Source organism: Hemicordylus capensis, chromosome 2, assembly GCF_027244095.1.
Source record: "Hemicordylus capensis ecotype Gifberg chromosome 2, rHemCap1.1.pri, whole genome shotgun sequence".
NCBI lineage: Eukaryota > Metazoa > Chordata > Lepidosauria > Squamata > Cordylidae > Hemicordylus > Hemicordylus capensis.
The window spans coordinates 175,095,648-175,113,436 of NC_069658.1; the positions used below are offsets into that span (position 1 = coordinate 175,095,648).

A 17,789-nucleotide genomic window follows, 5' to 3' on the forward strand; every position below is an offset into this window, starting at 1 on the left:
CCCTAGCCCCTCACTAGGTGGAGTTGGAACCGCATTGAGGCTTTTTGGAAATAGGATCCTAGCCCCTACTGCTCCTCCTCCTCCATCTCCAAGCCTGCTTGCCTGCCTTCTCAGCCGGCTCCCCAAAAGCTGGAGCTGGCACTGCTTCTGGCCCTGGAGGTGAAGGTAAGGAGTGCTTCCCCTGTGTACCCAGAAGCTGCATGAAGGAAGAGGGAGGGGGGAGGCTGATTCTGGATCTGGTTATATGCAGCTCAGGCAGGGAAAGCAGCTGCCGTGGCTGGAGTCTGAACTATGTCGGGAAGTTCTCAGCTCTGAAAGGTCAGGGGCAGCAGAGATGCAGGCACTGCGTGGAGACCATGTGCTCCAGGGCAGTGCCAAGTAGGGTGGGTGGGTGTGGGGAAGGAGCCACACTGTGGGCTGAATGGCCATCTGCAGCATGGAAGGAAATCTGAAGGCGGGGGGGGGGGGGAGAAGAGAGGACCGCTTCAAATCATTCAGTTTCTCTGGAGAGAAAGCAGGCACTGCAAACAGCCACCAGGAGGGGCTCTGCTACCATGGTTGGGAAGACATTGTCCTTCTCCCCATTCCCAGCCATCTCTGCCTCCCTTGTGTGGTTGCCAAATGACTGGGGTGCTCTCCCAGTCTACTCTGGAACAGCAGCACATGCTTGCTTCCCTGGGTGAAGCTCACCTTTCCACATCTGTTTTGGATGCAGCCTCACGGAGAGAAAGAGCATGCCTGCTGGGGAACCCTGTCTGCGTTCCTGTATGAGAACAGCTGGAATGCAAAAGTACCAACAGCTTTTGCTGTACTTTTCAGAATAGCAGGAAAGGAGGACACCCAGCAACCCTCCTTTCGTGTCTAACCACTGGGCCCTATTCTCTTCCATCACTCAAGATCAAGAGCTAGGAGTTCTGGCTTCAGCTGCACTCTTCTGACTCCTCTCTTTAGTCCATCCCTTTCCTGAAACTTGGGTTCTGGGTCCAGGTGTTATCACCAAGCCAGTAATGAGCACCACAACGTTGAGAGTGAATCTGAATACAGGAAGCTGCCTTCTACTGAGCCAGACCATCGATTCATCTTGCTCAGTATTGTCCACACTGACTAGCAGCAGTTCTCCGGGGTTTCAGGCAGAGAGTCTTTCCTATCCCACCTGGAGAGGCCAGGGAATGAGCTTGGGGTTTGCCATCTGCAAAACATGTGCTCTACGAATGAACTACAGTCCCCACTGGATCACTTAAGCTCATTGTTCAGGAGATTTGAGACAGCGCACAGACGATGACAGGCCTATAGCTGTGGCAAATTTGGCTCCAAATAACACTGTGTAACTCTACCATCCCAGCTCCCCACCACCCATTCCTGTTGGGTAGACAACCCAGGTTGCCTGACTTTCAAAGTTTCTCTGTTTAACCAAGTAGTCTCTGTTCCTTTCCAAGCAGCGTTTAATATTTTTGCCTCTCCACTTCTATTTGCTCTACACATCCTCTCTACATTTGGCCAATCCATGTTCCTTTCATAAAATAAGATGCCAGCTCTTACGCCCAAGTGAATGCATGCCAGCCAACCAGCCAACCAGATGGCTGACCATTACTCATTGTCACAAGCTTCAGCCAATCAAGAGCTATTTTTCTTCCAGTCTAAAGCCTCCAACTGGCTGAAGTGTGCAGTGATGCTTTGCCTTCTAAGCCAATCACGTGACACTGGGAGGCAAGAGCATCTCAGCATCAGAGGCAAGAACTGACATTTTCTGGAGAGTGCGGGGGGGGGGGCCTCTTACAAATTAGGGATTTGGAAACAATCAATCAAGCGAAAAGCAGCAGCAGCAGCACAGCACTGACTGGGTGTCCCTGTTCTCGGTTTGGCTGGAACTTGAGACTATGCACATGGGAAGCCAATCAGAATGCTGTGCTTCAGTAACAAGCCAGTCAGGAGTTGTCACTCCACTATGACAACGTCCACTTGGCAGTGAGGGTTGAACCTATCTCCAGATGTCCCTCTGTGTCATAGCGTATCTGCTTTCAGATGCCTTGAGCAAGCCCGCCGCAGCCGTGTGACTACTCTCTGGAAACTCTGTGCTGCAGCTGACCTTGCCTCAACCATCCTGGAGTAGAATCAGGCTACATCAGCTCCTGTGTATACCTATGGACCTAAGACGGGTGCCGCTGATGGGCCACTGAGCAGTGTGACTGCTGTGTTAGGGCAAGGACTGAGTAGGGCTGGGATGGCATCAACCTGCACCACCCTGCTCTTGCTTCAAAAAGGCACAGCAGAGGCTTTTCTTCCACTTCCTCATGCAGTGGACTAGGAGCACAAAACTGAACTCAGCTAATAACCCCGGACATGTGGTGGCCACTAGAGCCACCACTGATCAGATATGGTTTTACTGGTGTATTATTTCTCACCCCACCTTTTGATCCAAGAGGATTGCCAAGGCACTTGGAATGTGAAATGCCTCTCCCCTGCTCACTGGCTATTTAGGGCTGCCCAACTTTGGCCCTCCAGCTGCTGCTGAATGACGACTCCCATCTTCCCATTGGCTAGAAGGCCAAAGTTGGGCAGTCCTGGGCTATTTGGTCTTCCAAGGCTGCCTTCCCTCATTTAAATTCCATCACCAGAAGAAGGTAGGCCTGCTTAGTTGTCTGCCAAACATTGTCTGCTAAGTGCTGCTAAATCCCACAGCCTGCTAAATGCTGGAATGGACTCCTCAGGTAACTCCCCCCCCCCCCCGACCATCACCTCCCCTGCTCCTCACCGCAGAGAACATACTGAGCGCCTCAGCACCAGTTGCTTCCTAGACCTAATCAATGGCCCATTTCAGACCCACAGCATTCCGACTGCTATCCCAGACCCAACAGCAATCTGTGTTGTTGTGCTGAAAACTGCACTGGGTTGAGGAGGAACAAATTCTCTCCATGTCTGCTAGAGCTGCCACAGAAACTCAAAGTGAATTGGGAGATATCTCCTCAGTCACAATTCATTGGCAAAAGGAATTTCAGAAAGACTAGAGACATTTTTTGGTGGGGAGGTGGGAGTGGGTCGACTGAACTGGTTCTACCCATCCTGACGATAACTGGATTTTCCTGAAAGCAGATTTGGAGGTTTGTCCTCAGGTAAAATATCTGAGAGTTTTCAAGGTAAGTCAATAAAGTTTTAATTAAATGTGCAAAGTTTCTCAGTGGGGCTTCACACCTCTCTAGAAGCTGCCAGTGTTGCAAAAAGAGGCAGTGGATGGATCTAGCATTGGGGCCTTCTAGTGCAAACAGTAAAGGCCAAACTAGACATGACGGTGGCAGCCACGTGTATTTGTACCACCCAGTCTGCCTCTTTCAGATACAAAGCAGGCAAGGGGAATGCATCTCACCCTAGCCCCACTTCACTGCGTTCTGCTGCTTCAAGCATTTTTCTCCTCAGCCCAGCTCACTTCCAATCCTGGAGCTTGGCTTCACGTGGCAAGGTATGGTGGGAGAGTGGCGATGGCTCTGCTTCTCTCACCTGCATGGTTCTTTCCAAGTCAAAAATCAGATCTCCCTCACCCCACCCCACCAGCTTTATAAGTGAGTGGGTGGGGGAGCTGTGTGAATAAACAGATGCAACTGCCCCTTTGGGCTGAGTCTGTCTCTGTGTGGCAATTGGCGACTTCTTAAATTCTTCTTAATTCTACACCATTAGCCAGTTGCCACCACAGTGAAAAACAAAACTATATCACAGAGAAGTGGGGGTGATTTTGCCGCTCCTGGCAGCCCCCAAGGATGCATCTCCCTGGCCTGTGGCTGTCTGAGGACTATGGTGTCACAGATCATCTTTAACTAGCTATTTCTGGGGAAAAGTGGGTCGGCAACAGCCACATCCCTGTAATGACTGGTTTGGGCCAAGCCACAGCACTGCAAAGAGCCAGCAACTAGTCAGGAAGGCATGGAACATGCCAGCCACATCAAAAAGAACAGAAGCAAGTTTACCTGTGGTACGGGCATAGCCTTAAACTCTGAGCCAAGTGGGCAGAGATGGGCCAGTGCTGGATTTTGCACGCACTGCTGCCACTAAATGCATGTTTAATAACAACAGCAACAAAAGCAGTGTGTCCAAAAGCAAAGGTCTATCGCACCTCACGGGACCTGCAGCTGTTCCTATGGGCAACAGCCAGAAGCCACAGTGGAGGGTGGGGTGGGGTGGGGTGGGGTGGGGGGAACTGGCAGGCGCTCTCCTTCTCTTCTTCAGCTCTCTCTTTTGCCCAATTCTGTCTGTCTTTTTCTTCCCCTCTTTTGTCCTCCTCCATCTGCCTGAATCCAGAGTTCAGAAAAGTCACTGGTTACTGTGGTAACATCTGCCCTCCCCCCCCCCGCCAATATACTGTAGCCTAGCCAATGGAGCAGGGAATATCTCCCCCCTGCACACACAAAACACATATGCACACATCAGAAGGCCCTTGGCAAAGCTAGGAGCCCACCTGGCAGTTCGCTGGCTGAGAAATATCTTAATATCTCCTCACCATCTTATGCATGATGGGACAGAGCAACCCCCTCCTCCCCACTCCGCATATCCCAGAAGAGATGAGACATTTTTCAAAAAGTCAAAAGAAAATCAGAGGAAAAGAAGTACCAGAGCTATAAAGAAAATGACAGGAGTGCATTAAAAGAGCAAGAAGTGGGAGAAGGAAAATAGAAAGAGGAGAAGGGAAAAAAGAAATGAGACGTGAAATAAAACCAGAGAGGCAAAACAGAAAAGAAGGAAAAAGCAAAAAGTAGGGAAGTTGCTGGCGGAAGTGCCCCTGCTATTCTTGCGGCTGTGCTGGGCCCTGGTCCAGCCTCTCTCCGGACCATTGTTTCCCTGCCCGGCCCCCCAAGTCCAAGTTCATCTGGGTGTGACATCATGTCTGGTTGCTCAGGGAAACCAGACGGGCCAGACGTGACATTGGTTATGGGATGGGAAGGGGAGCAGATCCCATTCCTGCTCTGTTCCGGCTCCTTCACTCGCCACCAGGGAGCAATGGAGGCTGGGAAGGAGAGGCAGCTGAGAGCAATCTTGTGCGGGACAGGAGAAGTCAGGCAGAGAACAGGCTGGAGGGGGATGGACGGGGCTTCTCCTCTGCTCTGTTTCTCCCAGGCTCTCTCTGCTGCTCTACCCTTCATGCTTATGCCACTTTCCCCCTCCTGGTCATGGTACTGGCAGGATTAAAATATCCCTATGTCACTCCAGTCTGTCGTTTAACGGCACAGGAAAGGAACGGTGGTTGTTTCTCCGTCACTTTAGGGGATCCAAACATTTCCCTCAGGCAGCATGGCTGTTGCAGAGGATTCACCATTTCCCAGCAAGAAACACCAATATCCGGCCTCTCCCCACCCCTCACCCCCCAGTTCTCTCTTTCGCTGCAATTTGGAGGGGCCGGCAGACTGTGGCTGTGCAAGCACCATGGGCACCGACTAGCAAGTGCCCACCATGCCACTGGTGCTGAGCAACACATTCCTCCCTGCCCATCCCATCCCATTTTGAGAGCTTTTTAAAAGGCTTTACCTTTCCCCCTAATTTCTGCTTAGGTTGTTCAGCACACCCTGAGCTACTTACTTGTACAAGAGTGCTTGTGCAACCTTCTAAAACTCGGGAAACTGGGGAGGCTAGGCTTCATTCCTGCTAGCAATCACCTGCTGTTTTGCAAACCATTTTCCTTTCCTTTCCTTTCTTCTCTCCCACCCCCACCCCCACCTTTTTTTGTTTTGTTTTATGTTTTGCTTTTGGTTCTAGGCTCTGCACTCTCTGCTCTGCACTTGTACCCATCCATTTTGTAGGAGCAAGATCTCACGCTACTAGTGCTGGATCCAGGCAGAGGCTACTCTTGCACTAGAGGACCAAATCTATAGTTTTGAGCCGTCTGGAAACAACCCTGAAGACCTTAAACATGAGGCTTAAATGAGCTTTACCTTAAATCAGTCTGTAATGTGAATGTAAAGCCGATGTTAGGAAGAAGGGACATCCTGTTTTGCTTCTGCATTCTGCTCTCTCTGCAACATTCACATATGGCACAAATAGTGCAAGACAGGCACAAGGATGAATTTAAGCCTCAGGTGAGAAAACACCCTCAAAATCCCTTCCAGAAAGCCTTTGGGGTGCGTGGGGCTGGAGGGAGGTGGCTGCTGCAGAGTGAAGTTCCATGGTAAACTAGGAGGAGCTGGCATCAGGGATGGATGCCTTATAAAACTTCAGTCCAAAAAGCATGGGAAGGCACAGCGGAGTCTCCAAAGCTCAGCACAAGCTTTATGCACAGCAGCAGTTTGCTGGTGAGAAATCTATCCAGAAGGACACTGCGGCTGACTGCCATTGTCCTGCGTGCACCCTCAGTCCTGGCAACTTCATCACTTGCCCTGCCCCATCCTTGCCCGTAAGGATGTATTTGCACACAGCTCTTGATGGGAGTTTGGAAGTACACTTCCCAACTCTCACAAAGAGAGGCAACAGCCCTGCAACTATCCTCTGGCTACTGGTATCAAGGGAAGGGCTTGGCCAAAGTTCACCTGCAGAACCGGCTTCTACTCAGCAGACTTTTAAGCAAGTCCATCATTGGGCCTGGTATGCTGGGTCTCTCCTGTCACCATGGCTAGCTCCAGGTTTCAGGAGCCCTTGGGCAGACCCCAAGTTGGTCGCTGCATCCCAACTACCTGAAAGCTATGGGCACAGAGGTGGTCTCAGAGATCAGCAGTGGGTCCTTCTGAGGGCCCTTGGCAGCTGTCCAGTCATGTCAGATCCTGACATTGGCCATGCCTATCACTGTAACCTACTCTTGCTGTCTTATCTTCTTAGGGGTCCCTCCTTCCCCACACAGATACTTTGCAAAATAATTGTCAGCACTGCCACCTTCTAACTAGATCCAGCCTCTTGTGCCTTCATATGATTCGTTACTGATGTAACAAAACAAAACTACAGAGCCTCCAAAGGTGACACCGGGGAGCCAATCACGGTCCTCCCTGCCCTGCCTTGGAATGCTGAAAGGCAGAGGTGCTGCTGAGGCTAGTTGAGCGGCCACAAGCTAAAGGCAAGGTGGGAAGAGAGAGGCTGAGGGGGTCTAGAAGAAAGAAGCTTGTTTGGAATGGGGAGATGATGGTGGGACAAAACAAGCCAGCCTGGGACAGGATTGTGATAACTGGACTTCTGCAGGCATCGTTTCTTTTGCCTTTCCCCATCCTGGGTTAACATGTCGAAAAGCAAATGAAGCCCACACACAATCACATCCGTTGTGATCACATTTATTTAGAAAAGCTATACCCTGTCCTGTCAGTGCAGCTCTCACATGTATTTTACTGTGTAAACAGGTTAGGAAGCTGCAGCTTCCTGACATCTATGTAGCTTGTACACTTAGTGAAAAATACACATGTGCAAGTGATAACTGACACTTCTTCCTACACAGACCTGTATAGGAAAGTTGCAACATGTGAACAGCCTTGAGAGACAGTGATTTGCCCAAGGTCCCCAGTGGGCTTCATGGCTGAGTGGACTGACTGGGTCTTCTCCATCACAGGGACGTAGGAAGCTGTCTTATACTGAGTGAGACCATTGGTCCACCTACCTTAGTCTACACTGCCTGGGACTTTTACGCACAACAGGTTTTAGTGCAAGTTTATAGGGAGGCTTTACTGCAAACTTGAAGTTGTCCCAAAAATCCGCCACAAACAGTGGATTTTTTTTAACCCCAGATATAAATCAGATTACACTCTAATGCACAGTGAAAAACCCGAATTGTGTGTGAACTGCTCCCCGATAACCCGCAGGGACTTCGGGGTAAATCTAGTTGATATGTGAACACACCCCCTCCGTTCCAGAGGAGATGCGAATTAAAGGGCTTCCAAAGCCTCATGTGAAAAGCTTCCTGGTAGGGGCTCTCCAGGGTTTCAGAGAGGGCATCTTTCCCTGCCCTACTTGGAGGTGTCAGGGATTGAACCTGGGACCTTCCGCCTGCAAAGCAGGTGCTCTGCCTCTAAGCTACAGCCCTCCCTGCCCCTAAATCCAACACTCCACACTGCACAACCCTTTGGACTTGGGGAGTCCAGTTTTCAAATTCCATCTCAGTCACAAACTCACCAGCCGAAGACACTCTCTCTGAGCCTCAGCTCCCTGTCATGGAAAGCACACTTGGTGTTTCAGAACTGGCTGCAAGGGCACCAAACCTATGTAATACTAAGGGTGGTTTCAAGGGACTTGGTGGCACACCCCAAAATAGAACCGAGGAGTCCTGATGTCCAGTCTCATGTTTTATTCTAAACTCCACTGAACTCCATCTCATCCCCACAATTAAAACAATCCACATCCTACCTGCCCATTCTACCCAGTTTGGCTCTGCCCTTCTGTGGAGGAGGCTGTGGTGCTTTATAAACACGTTGGGGTTTAAGGGCTTCAGCAGACATGCATGAGTTGGGACCTGGCCCTCACCACACCCATCCCTTCAGCAGAACCATTCCCGTTACGCCACCCCCAATACATTTCAAGCTACATGTGGGCTACTGCCCCCAACTGCCCTAGGACACTGGCCCCCCTACCTGAGATTGCTGGGGGATGTTTAGAAAGTTGCCGTCCCGGGGTCCGATGCCGACAAACCGGTTGGCAGAGGAGGAGGAGCCTGGCGCTGAGAATGCTGGAGGGGAAAGAGACGTGAGGCCGTTAGGGCCACTGGGCGAGGCGGATGGCACTGATGGTGGTCATGGATAGGAAGGGTGGGCAAGCAGCCCTGTCCGATGACTTACACAGCAAAATCCACAGAGGGAGCCTGGACACAACCCCCCCCTTCCCCTCCCTCCTGAGAACACCCTCTCCTCAAAGGGCTCAAAAGAGTGGGGCAGCCAGATGTAGGTTGTGAGTGGAGGCCTGCTGTTGCGTGAGAGAGAGAAAGAGAGAGAGAGGGATTTCTGGGCGTAATGATGGACATAGCCAACCTGCCGGCACAAACAACCCAAACAATTGCTTGGGGCAGCAATATTTTTAGGGGCCTCAATGAAGCTATGACCCAGCATCCTCTGTGGCATTACAAGGGTTTCGAGGGTGCTCCTCTTGGACCATGCAGAGCAGTCTTGTACCAGCCTTGCTGATTGAGTTAAGGAGATTCTGGCCTTCATTACACAGGCTTCCATTCTCTTGTGCACACACACACACTCTCTCTCTCTCTTTCTCTCTCATTCTCTCTCTCTCTCTCTCTAGTGGCCTAAAGCCACGTCCATCTCCTGGTCCGGTTTCGTCTTCACCCCCAGGGGTGGCCAGGGGCTTCTTTGCTGAGAATTCTGACAGCAGCCTCCTGCCCACTGGCGGGGTTGATGGTTTCCCAGAACATCCCCATGTATGGGCCTGCCAAGAGATGGAGTCGCGTGGTCTGCGTGCCTCCCCTGGGCATCGCATTGTGTGCCAGAAATAACTGAGCTCACTTTGCTGGTATTCACTTTGGTGGCAGAGGAGGGCAGGGCATGCAGTGAGGCTAATTGAGAGGTAGAGAGCAGGCACGGGACATTCCCCCAAACCGGAGTTGATCTCCCATCATGTGGAAAGCAGTCCAGGCCGAGATAAGTTAGGAACATTGCGAATAGTCCCTAAGAGGTTCTGCAGCCACACGCTAATGTGTGGGTCTGCGCGCGCACACACACACACACACACACACACACACACACACACACACACACACCCGAGCCCAGTGAGGCTTTTCATTTCTCCACCCAGCCTCTCCTCACAAACATCCCTCGGTGCCTGAAGCCGTATCCCCTGCTTCCCATCCTTGTAAGGCTTTGATGGGGAGGCAGCAGCTCTTGCTTAGTGAGCTCAAAGCCAGGTTTATGGAGGTGATTCCAGGGACTGGCAGCAAGAAGGAAAAGCCCCCCTTTAGCCTTGAGGCTCCGTCTGCACCCCTGGGCTCCTGACCCACCACTAAAAGCTTGCTGGGGCTCTTTTCCTATTTGTTGACCTCCAGCCACTAAAGGGGACGAAGAGTGGAGCTCCATGTTCAGCAGACTCCCTTGATGTATCTGTTGCTGGAACTGGACCACTTCAGGCTACTCAGTACCACTAGGCAGGGGGACCAGAGTGTTTGAATGCACCCTTCCCCTTATTAAAAAAAAAATGCACATACAACATGAGCAAATGAAAATGGAAGAAAAGTTTCTAGACCAGTGTTCTTGGTGACATTCTAGTTTTGAAAAGGCAAGGAGTTGTTTGAAACCCAGGGGAGCATTTGAGCACCCCATAGATTTGAGACAATTGTGAATCACCACCACCATTATAATTAAATCCCCAATCTGCAGGATGAGATGGCTGGATCCAGCAACAGCACACCAAGGTGAGCCTGCTAACCACGTAGCTCCACTTTCAGTGCCTGATGGTATCTGGTCTCAGCCCTGCAAACAGCTGCAGTGCTCTCCACACTTTTCTTAGCCCCCTTATAAGAATGGGGAAGACAGCAGCCAGCACGTACATCACTCCAGCATTTCCTGTCATGCCTACATCTTGCCCCACCTTGCTTCTCGCCCCCCCCCCGCCCCACATCACCACCACCACCACCACCAATTTAATGGAGAAAATGAACAGCGTGAGAGTGAGCAATGCCATGAGCACAGATGCAGAAAAATAAAATAAAATAAAAAAGGAGGGAAGGAGAGAAAGCAAAAGGAAGATGGTAGTGGTACCTGATCCTCTTCTTCAAAGGGACTCCCTTAAGCCAAGAAAGGTGGTGAGAAGGGCTTCGCCAGGGGAAAACCCAGGAGTCCTGACTCTCATCCCTCCTGCAACAGGCCTGGTGGGCCCCCACTCTCCACCTTCCCCACAAGCTGGGAGCAGAGCCAGGCATCCTAGCTCATAGCCACACATCTCCCCCACCTCACCCTGAGTCATAAGACACGTCTGTTCTCCTAAAGATAGAGCAGAAGTCCTGAATTCTTGACCCACCCCCACTCTACACATGACTAGGCCTTATTTCTCACCAGTCCCTGGGGACAGCCTCTGGAAGTCCTGGTTCCCACCTTTCCCTCCTCCCTGCTCCCACAGGCAAACCCTTTCCAGAGAAAACACAGACCACACCGATCCAGGGGAGAGGGGGTATGACAGGAAGCTTGCTATGGATCTCAATGGAAGTTGATTTTTCAAGCACCAGATGAATACCCATAAACGCAACCCTCCCTCATATCACATAAACCAAAATATCTAACAGTAATTCTTATTCTTGGAATTTTATATGTATGGTTTATTTTTGTCCCTTTAAAAAAAAAATCCTCATTCCTTACCCAGGAGCCACCATGGCAACCAACAACATAATGAGTAAAAAAAATTAAAATTAAAATTAAAATCAAAGGTGTCGGAGCTGGGCAGCTACTGCATCTTTAAACGCTGGGGAATGGGATGGAAGGTGTGAGGGGGTGATGGCAGCTTGGGGAAGGGTCAGATGGGGTGTTTCAACCTTTAAAACAAGCATAAAGCACAAGACTTGATGATGACGACATGGTGCCCCAAGCCCACCATTTTGCTCTACCTGCTGCTTATCTCCCTCTTGTTTCCCTCTGCCCAGTCCATCTCTACAGACTGCACTCCTTTCTTCTCTCTAGCTGTCTCTCGTATGCGCCTCTTTATCTGTTATTGCGCACATTTTTCTCTCTTCCTCCTTTCCTTGCCCTTCCTTTGCTCCTCTTCCTCCTGCTTTCCCCATTATTTCTACCCTGCTCAACCCCTGGTAACGGGCTTTGGGGTCGGGGGTGGGAGAGACTGATTTAGTTGTGCTTGGCTTGGTGGTTTGGGTTACACTGGGTCCACTTACAGGGTGACGTTGGTGTCGGCGCTCCGCCCTCTGGGTTAGTGCTGGTGGATTTTGTATCAGGCATTGGAAGGGGCACTGGTCTGGCCACAGGTGGTGGTGGCGGCAGCAAAAATGACCCCGTGACTTTGCCCTGGCCGCTACCGTTAGGCTGCGAACAACATAAATACAGTGATGCGTGAACGAGACAAGGCAACGTTAAAGATGCAGTATCTGCTGGCAGCTCCCAGGGCCGAGAGCAAGAGAAGGGACCAATTTGGGTCGGGAGGATTCTTTTTATCCCCCTCTTTTTTCTTTAAATTCATGTTTTGATTATAAGCTTTCCCTGTCCCCTCACTATCCCTTTCTCTCAAACGCATATGCTCTCTTTTCTTGTCACAAGATACTCCGGTCTGAATCAACATCCAGAGGCTGTGTGTCTCCCAGCTTGATTGGCAGGTCTGAATGATAGCACCTCCACTCCAATGGCAATATGTGATAACCCAAGTCCTGACCGGAATTATCACACAGCACTGCAAACTCTCTTGTCAAACTGTTTCCAGATAGTAGTGGATTGGCACCCTGTGATCTGTTTTGAATGGCCATATAGCCCGGAGATAGAACAGCAGCCAGGTCTGTCTTCAACTTCATATGGATGCCCATTGAGAAGGAATGAAGCAAGGGGTATCTTACTAGTGAGAAGATGCTCTGTGCCCCCTGTTCCGGTCATTCTGCTTGAGTAGACATTGGCTCTTAACTGGCCAGATCTATAGAACCATATATAAGTTTTGTCCACAAATAACCCTGAGCTGAAGGGGGGAAATGCCTTTGTGTACATACAAGATTTATTTCCACATCTCAGCAAATTCAACCATAGATCTCCAAATAACATGACTTTGGTCTTCAGAAAACATGGTGAGATTTTTTAACAGTAATCCAGGTCCACCTTCCGGACTTTGAACCTGTAGCATCTCACTTCTTAGCTTTTAACCACAGAAAGAGAAACTTCATTTTAGACCTCTTTTAAATAAGAGGCTGAAATTGTCCTATAACGTCACAGAACTGGCAAGCTGGGGCTGGATGAAAACACCTAAAGCATCACAAGTCTAGTGCTGGCAGCTTTTAAGAAGATGGCTCCCCTACCTTAGATTTTCCCTGCCACGTGCAGCCTGCAAGAAGCGAAGGAACTGTGATGCTATGATTCCATTTCTTCGGGGCAGGGCCTATGGCTGTAAAAGTCTATAGGGAAAGTGTCCAGCTTGTGGATAGGGCCTAAGGCAAGTGGAAGGAAAAGGGCATCTTGTTCTGTGGCTTCCCAAGGTTTGTATTGGCTCCTAACTATCTCAGCCTTCGAAAGGAACCAAGGAGGCAGCCCCCTTCCCTGACAAGCCACAGTGGACCCTCCTGCATCTTGTCTGTAGTCTACTAGTTTGCTCCCCTGCTGTTTCTCCCTCATTGCCTTCCTTGCTTTCATAGCAGGATTCAGAGGGATAAAGGCCTTGGTGTGTGTGGAAATCCAGTGCTGTGAGTGGGATGCGGAAATCAACATGGAAACCATCCAAGGGCTACCAGGACCCAGCAATGAGGACAAGGCAGCACATGTGTTGTCATGGTAGTGTCTTGGCTTCCAGTTCTGCTAATGTCCCCACAGCCTGGTTTCTGCGGACTGCTATGTCAGATGCCTGGGATAAGTGGTGGAGACCCTCCATTAAACCAAGATAATTAATCTCATGGTGGGAGCAATGCCAGGGATGGCAAAGTGTCCTGTGGAAACTGAAAGACTTAATCCCTTGTATGTGTTTTTGCTGCCTTAAACTGACATAGCTAGTCTCCCAGATTAAACAGCTGGGGAATGGAGGAGGTTTTTAAAAATCTGTGCTTATTTGTGTGTTTAGCTGAGGGTGGTGGGTTATGCTGAAACGTCTTATGTGTTTCAACTTTATAGTTTTTCTTTTGCACAATAAAGGGTCTTTTTGTTGAGAGTTGGAGATAATATGCGCATTGCATCGCCGACGTATTGACTGACATAGCTAGTCTTCTGGAGTCCCAGCAGGGCTGAAGGCTCTCTAGCCCTTTGCCAGTGGATGAATACCTTCAAGTCAAAGGGGCTTAAAGACTAAGAATGCTTCTCTTCTACGTTCACAGAGTTTGGATTTTGCTGACGTGCTATGGTTGGGGAGTCCAGCAATGCATTTAATTGGGACCTTGCATCCCCATTTGCCAGGTCACAAGGTTCTCTTTGGTGGTGCTCAAACTGAGTCAAGAGAGGAACCTCAAAGGTGAAGCAGATCACCCAAAAGCATATAAAAAGGCATTTCTAGTACAAACCAAGTCGATCCAGAAAGCTGGATTCAAAGTAGATTAGAAGAACCCAAACCTACCCATGCTATAACTTGATGTCTCAGAAAATCCCACCTCCAAAAGCTCACAGTAATCTGAAAAGGTCAATGCTGTAAGGCCTATGGAGACCTCAGCCATCTGCCAGTACTTATTATTATTATTTATTATTTATTCGATTTCTATACCACCCTTCCAAAAATGGCTCAGGTAAGCCTACTTCAGAGGTTTGCATCTCTGGATCATCTTCACAAACTCCCCAGGGGCACACACATTTTAGAATGCACTCAGCTCTCTGGGACTCTCCTATGCCATGAAGTCCATAATACTCCATGCTCCTGAACAGTCAAAGCCCTTCAGAAATGCCTACTGTGATGAAAAGGGCAGTGGACGGGAAAGAGGGAGGGAAATGGGGTGACAGGAATAAAGCCTGTCTGTGTCGCATAGACAGCTGCCCCACTGGAGATCATGCCCCCACACAAGGTGAAATGACAAACAGAAGAAAAACCCATCCTCTGAATACTCTGCATTCCCCTCACACACCCTCAAAATAAAATCTATTCCAGTATCTTGGCTTCCCTTAGAGCAGTTCTTCCATCCTAAATCTCAGAATCCTGTCTATTAGCAAAGGCCAAGGTAAGTTGCCAAGAGCCAGCCAGTGTCAGCCAGACTGCTCCTTCAAGGAAAGGCCCACTCTGCCAGACCCACAGGGCCACAAAACAATGCCTGTGGTGCTACTGACTTCCCTATGGCCCAGGCAGGCAGGCAGGCAGGCAAGCAGGCAGGCAGGCAGACAGACAGACGGAGGGAGGCAGAGAGGGAGAGGAGGCAGAGAAGGGCTGGAGGACTGAGTTCTGGTTGGACCGGCCAGCATCCCTGGGCTGAGGTGTGAGGCTCTTACCTGCCCGGAGCCCTGGCCTGAGCCGTCCGAGCATACAAACTGCACAAATTCCTTCAGCGAGTCCTGGCCGTGGTGGTGGTGGTAGCGGATGGTCGGGTGTGTGAAGTAGGGGCTGGACTGTTGGATGATGGAGGTTGACGGGAAGTGCAGGGCCGAAGCTGTGGCACGGGGGCTTCCTGCAGAGTGTAAGGACAGATGGACAGAAACACAGAGAGAAGCAGAGAAGAAGACAGAAAGAGAGAGAAAGAAAGAGAGAGAATGGGAGAGAGGGACAGAGAGAGATGTCAGTAACAACCCCCAGGCCATGCTGCGTCCATTCCACAAAGCCCAAGAGCCACTTTTACCAGGTGTATTTGCTCAAGCTTCAACTGAGCAACCACCCACACATCCTTGCTGCGGAGGACAGGGGCACCATTCCGTCTCATTTGCGGGAAATAAGGATTCGCTCTATCCCAGCAGAGTGGGACACTGGCTGTTTTGCACAAGGGCACGGGAGGATGAGCATTTGCAAAAATGTGCAAGCAGATGCAAGGGGATCTGAGTTCTCTGTGTTACGCATCCAGAGCCTATAACATGCAACACATGTGTAAATATATCTGTATATCTCTATATATACATTAGGAGGTAGTGTGTATGTATTTCTACATAATCTGTCTTTTTGTTTTTTACTGCACCTTGCTGATGTCTTTGGACCTACAAGCTATATTGTTTATATGCTGTTTTCAGCCAAAGCCACCAACTCTCCTGTCTGCATCCCCAACTCAAATTAAGTCGTACGTGTAACTGCATTTTCTTACATACATGTCTTATTACTCTGTCCTCTTCCCTCCCTCACAGGGTTTTTGTTGGTTTGTTTTAACTCACATTACTCTGCAAAATGCTATGGCCATTGATGGCACAATATAATGTACTACTAATAATGATAAAAACACCTAACCCTCCCCCAAGTACACCAGGGCAAAAGTGCCTAAGCATATCAGTATAACTAACATGGCACATTAGTAACCAACATGGAGTGGGAGAGCCAGCCCAGGAACCAGCTGTTGTGGTAGGAATTGACTCCCTTGTGTGGCTGAAGTTCCTCCTACACACAGTAACACATTAGGCAGATGTTGGGATAGGAAATCAGGATGATGGCAAGGTAGGTACACTGAGCAATCTTGAATATTGGCTAAACTGGGCAGCTGGACAGACAGCTGGAAACTCATTCTCTGTGGTAGCTAAGAAAGAGAGACTGAGCTAAAATGAGAGGAAGCAGATTAAATTAAACTTTAGGATGAACTGTGTAACTATGCTAACAATTAGCCAAAGGACGTTCTTAGTTGAGAATAGTTCTTAGATAGTTGAGGAGTAGTATAATTGGAACAATCTGCTCAGGAATTGCATATAATTCTTGTTCTGTGCATGAAGAATCCTGGCCATATCCACAGAATGAAAAAGAGCAGCCTAGCTCTGCTTACTAGGAGCTTCCAACAAGATGCTAAGACAAAAATGGCTCAAGGGGGTTGGAAAGAAGGTAAAAATAGACAAGACAACAGAGAACTATGGTCAGATCTCCTATCAAAAAGCAATTGGGATGGGAGGATCTGATGAAAATCTGTTCTTCTCCAAAGTTGTTATTTGCCCAGTGTGGGGAACTTAAGGATATTCACACACACAGCCTAACCCAGGCGAGGGTGGTCCAGCCTGGGTAAGGCAGTATGTGTGGAGTGCCAGGAGCAAGGTCGTTCCTGGTACTGCCCCTGCACCAAGCCCCACTTTTAAACCCGGCATTTCGCTGAGGTAAGCAAACCCGTGGTTCACTTAAGCTCGGCCGGTGATCGCTGACGGGTTAAATGGCTTCCCCCTGGCCCGCAGCCATTCCTGGCAAAAAGCCGGGGGGAGGAGTGGGTGTGCTGAGCATGGCAGCTGCTCTAATAAGAGCAGCCACTGTGCTCATGCCCAGGGCACCCTGGGATGCGGGGGTGGGGGGGCGAGTCCTCTCACGCCTAGGGTCTTGCTCCGCTGCTCCACTGCTCATGTGGGCACATGGTGTAGTGGAGGGGAGGAAGGCGGCTGCTCATCTGCCAGGGAAGGCAGGTGAACCCCTGCCTTTCTCACCGCACCTCCTCCCTCCCCAGCGAGGTCATGTGAAAGACCTCCTTATGTGTATGTGACCTGTACAAGCAAATTTCCCCTAATGGGGTAAAGAGCAATGGTGTGTGTGGGCGGGGGGTGGGGCGGTGTCAGTGGGGAAATGTTGGTGGATGGAGTCAGCTCCTCCTCCTCCTGGCTCTATAGTCTTTATATGGATTACCTCTCAACCCGCCACAGGCTCTTTTTGCTAAAACCGTTAAGAGCTGAAAAATCCAATCCCCAATGTTCATTTTCTCATCTAGTTTGGTCCCGAGTAGTAGGACTCTAGAAAGAGATTTGGCCTTCTGTCACAACACTGATGGCACCATCAGAGCTGGAACTTCCCAACTTTTAAAAGGATGTCTTGAGATCATGTAGATTTGCACAGCTACAGGCTAATTTCAAATTTGCCTTTCCTGGTCAAGGCAGTCAAGCAAGCAGTAGCAGGCAGCAATAATGATTTGGATTTAAAAAAAAAATCCTTACTTGTTGCCCTAGAGAATGTTCTGCACCCAGACCCCAAACTTATTGATTCTACTACACTTCTCAGTTGTGTTCAGTACAATAGGCCATGAAATCCTCCTGAGTGCTGCAGAATGGCTTGGGAGTACGGGTGCTGCACTGCAATGGTTATGCTCCTGTCTGATGGATATTTAGATAGTGCTTTTCAACAAAAGTTCCCAGAGCAGTTTACAT

General features: G+C 49.7%; 1 protein-coding gene across 24 annotated transcripts in view; it reads right to left on the reverse strand.

The window, feature by feature from the left end:
• NFIX (nuclear factor I X) overlaps positions 1–17,789 on the reverse strand; it is a 316,788-nt gene that overhangs the window by 11,372 nt on the left and 287,627 nt on the right. For 20 of the 24 annotated variants that reach the window (XM_053302031.1, XM_053302027.1, XM_053302017.1 and 17 more), the window contains 3 exons: positions 14,979–15,154; positions 11,765–11,912; positions 8,520–8,614 (listed from right to left, as the gene is read on the reverse strand). In XM_053302031.1, coding sequence (XP_053158006.1) covers positions 8,520–8,614; positions 11,765–11,912; positions 14,979–15,154 — 419 coding nt within the window. The remainder of the gene's footprint in view (positions 1–8,519; positions 8,615–11,764; positions 11,913–14,978; positions 15,155–17,789) is intronic. The other 4 variants (XM_053302010.1, XM_053302008.1, XM_053302025.1 and 1 more) reach the window with 2 other exon arrangements.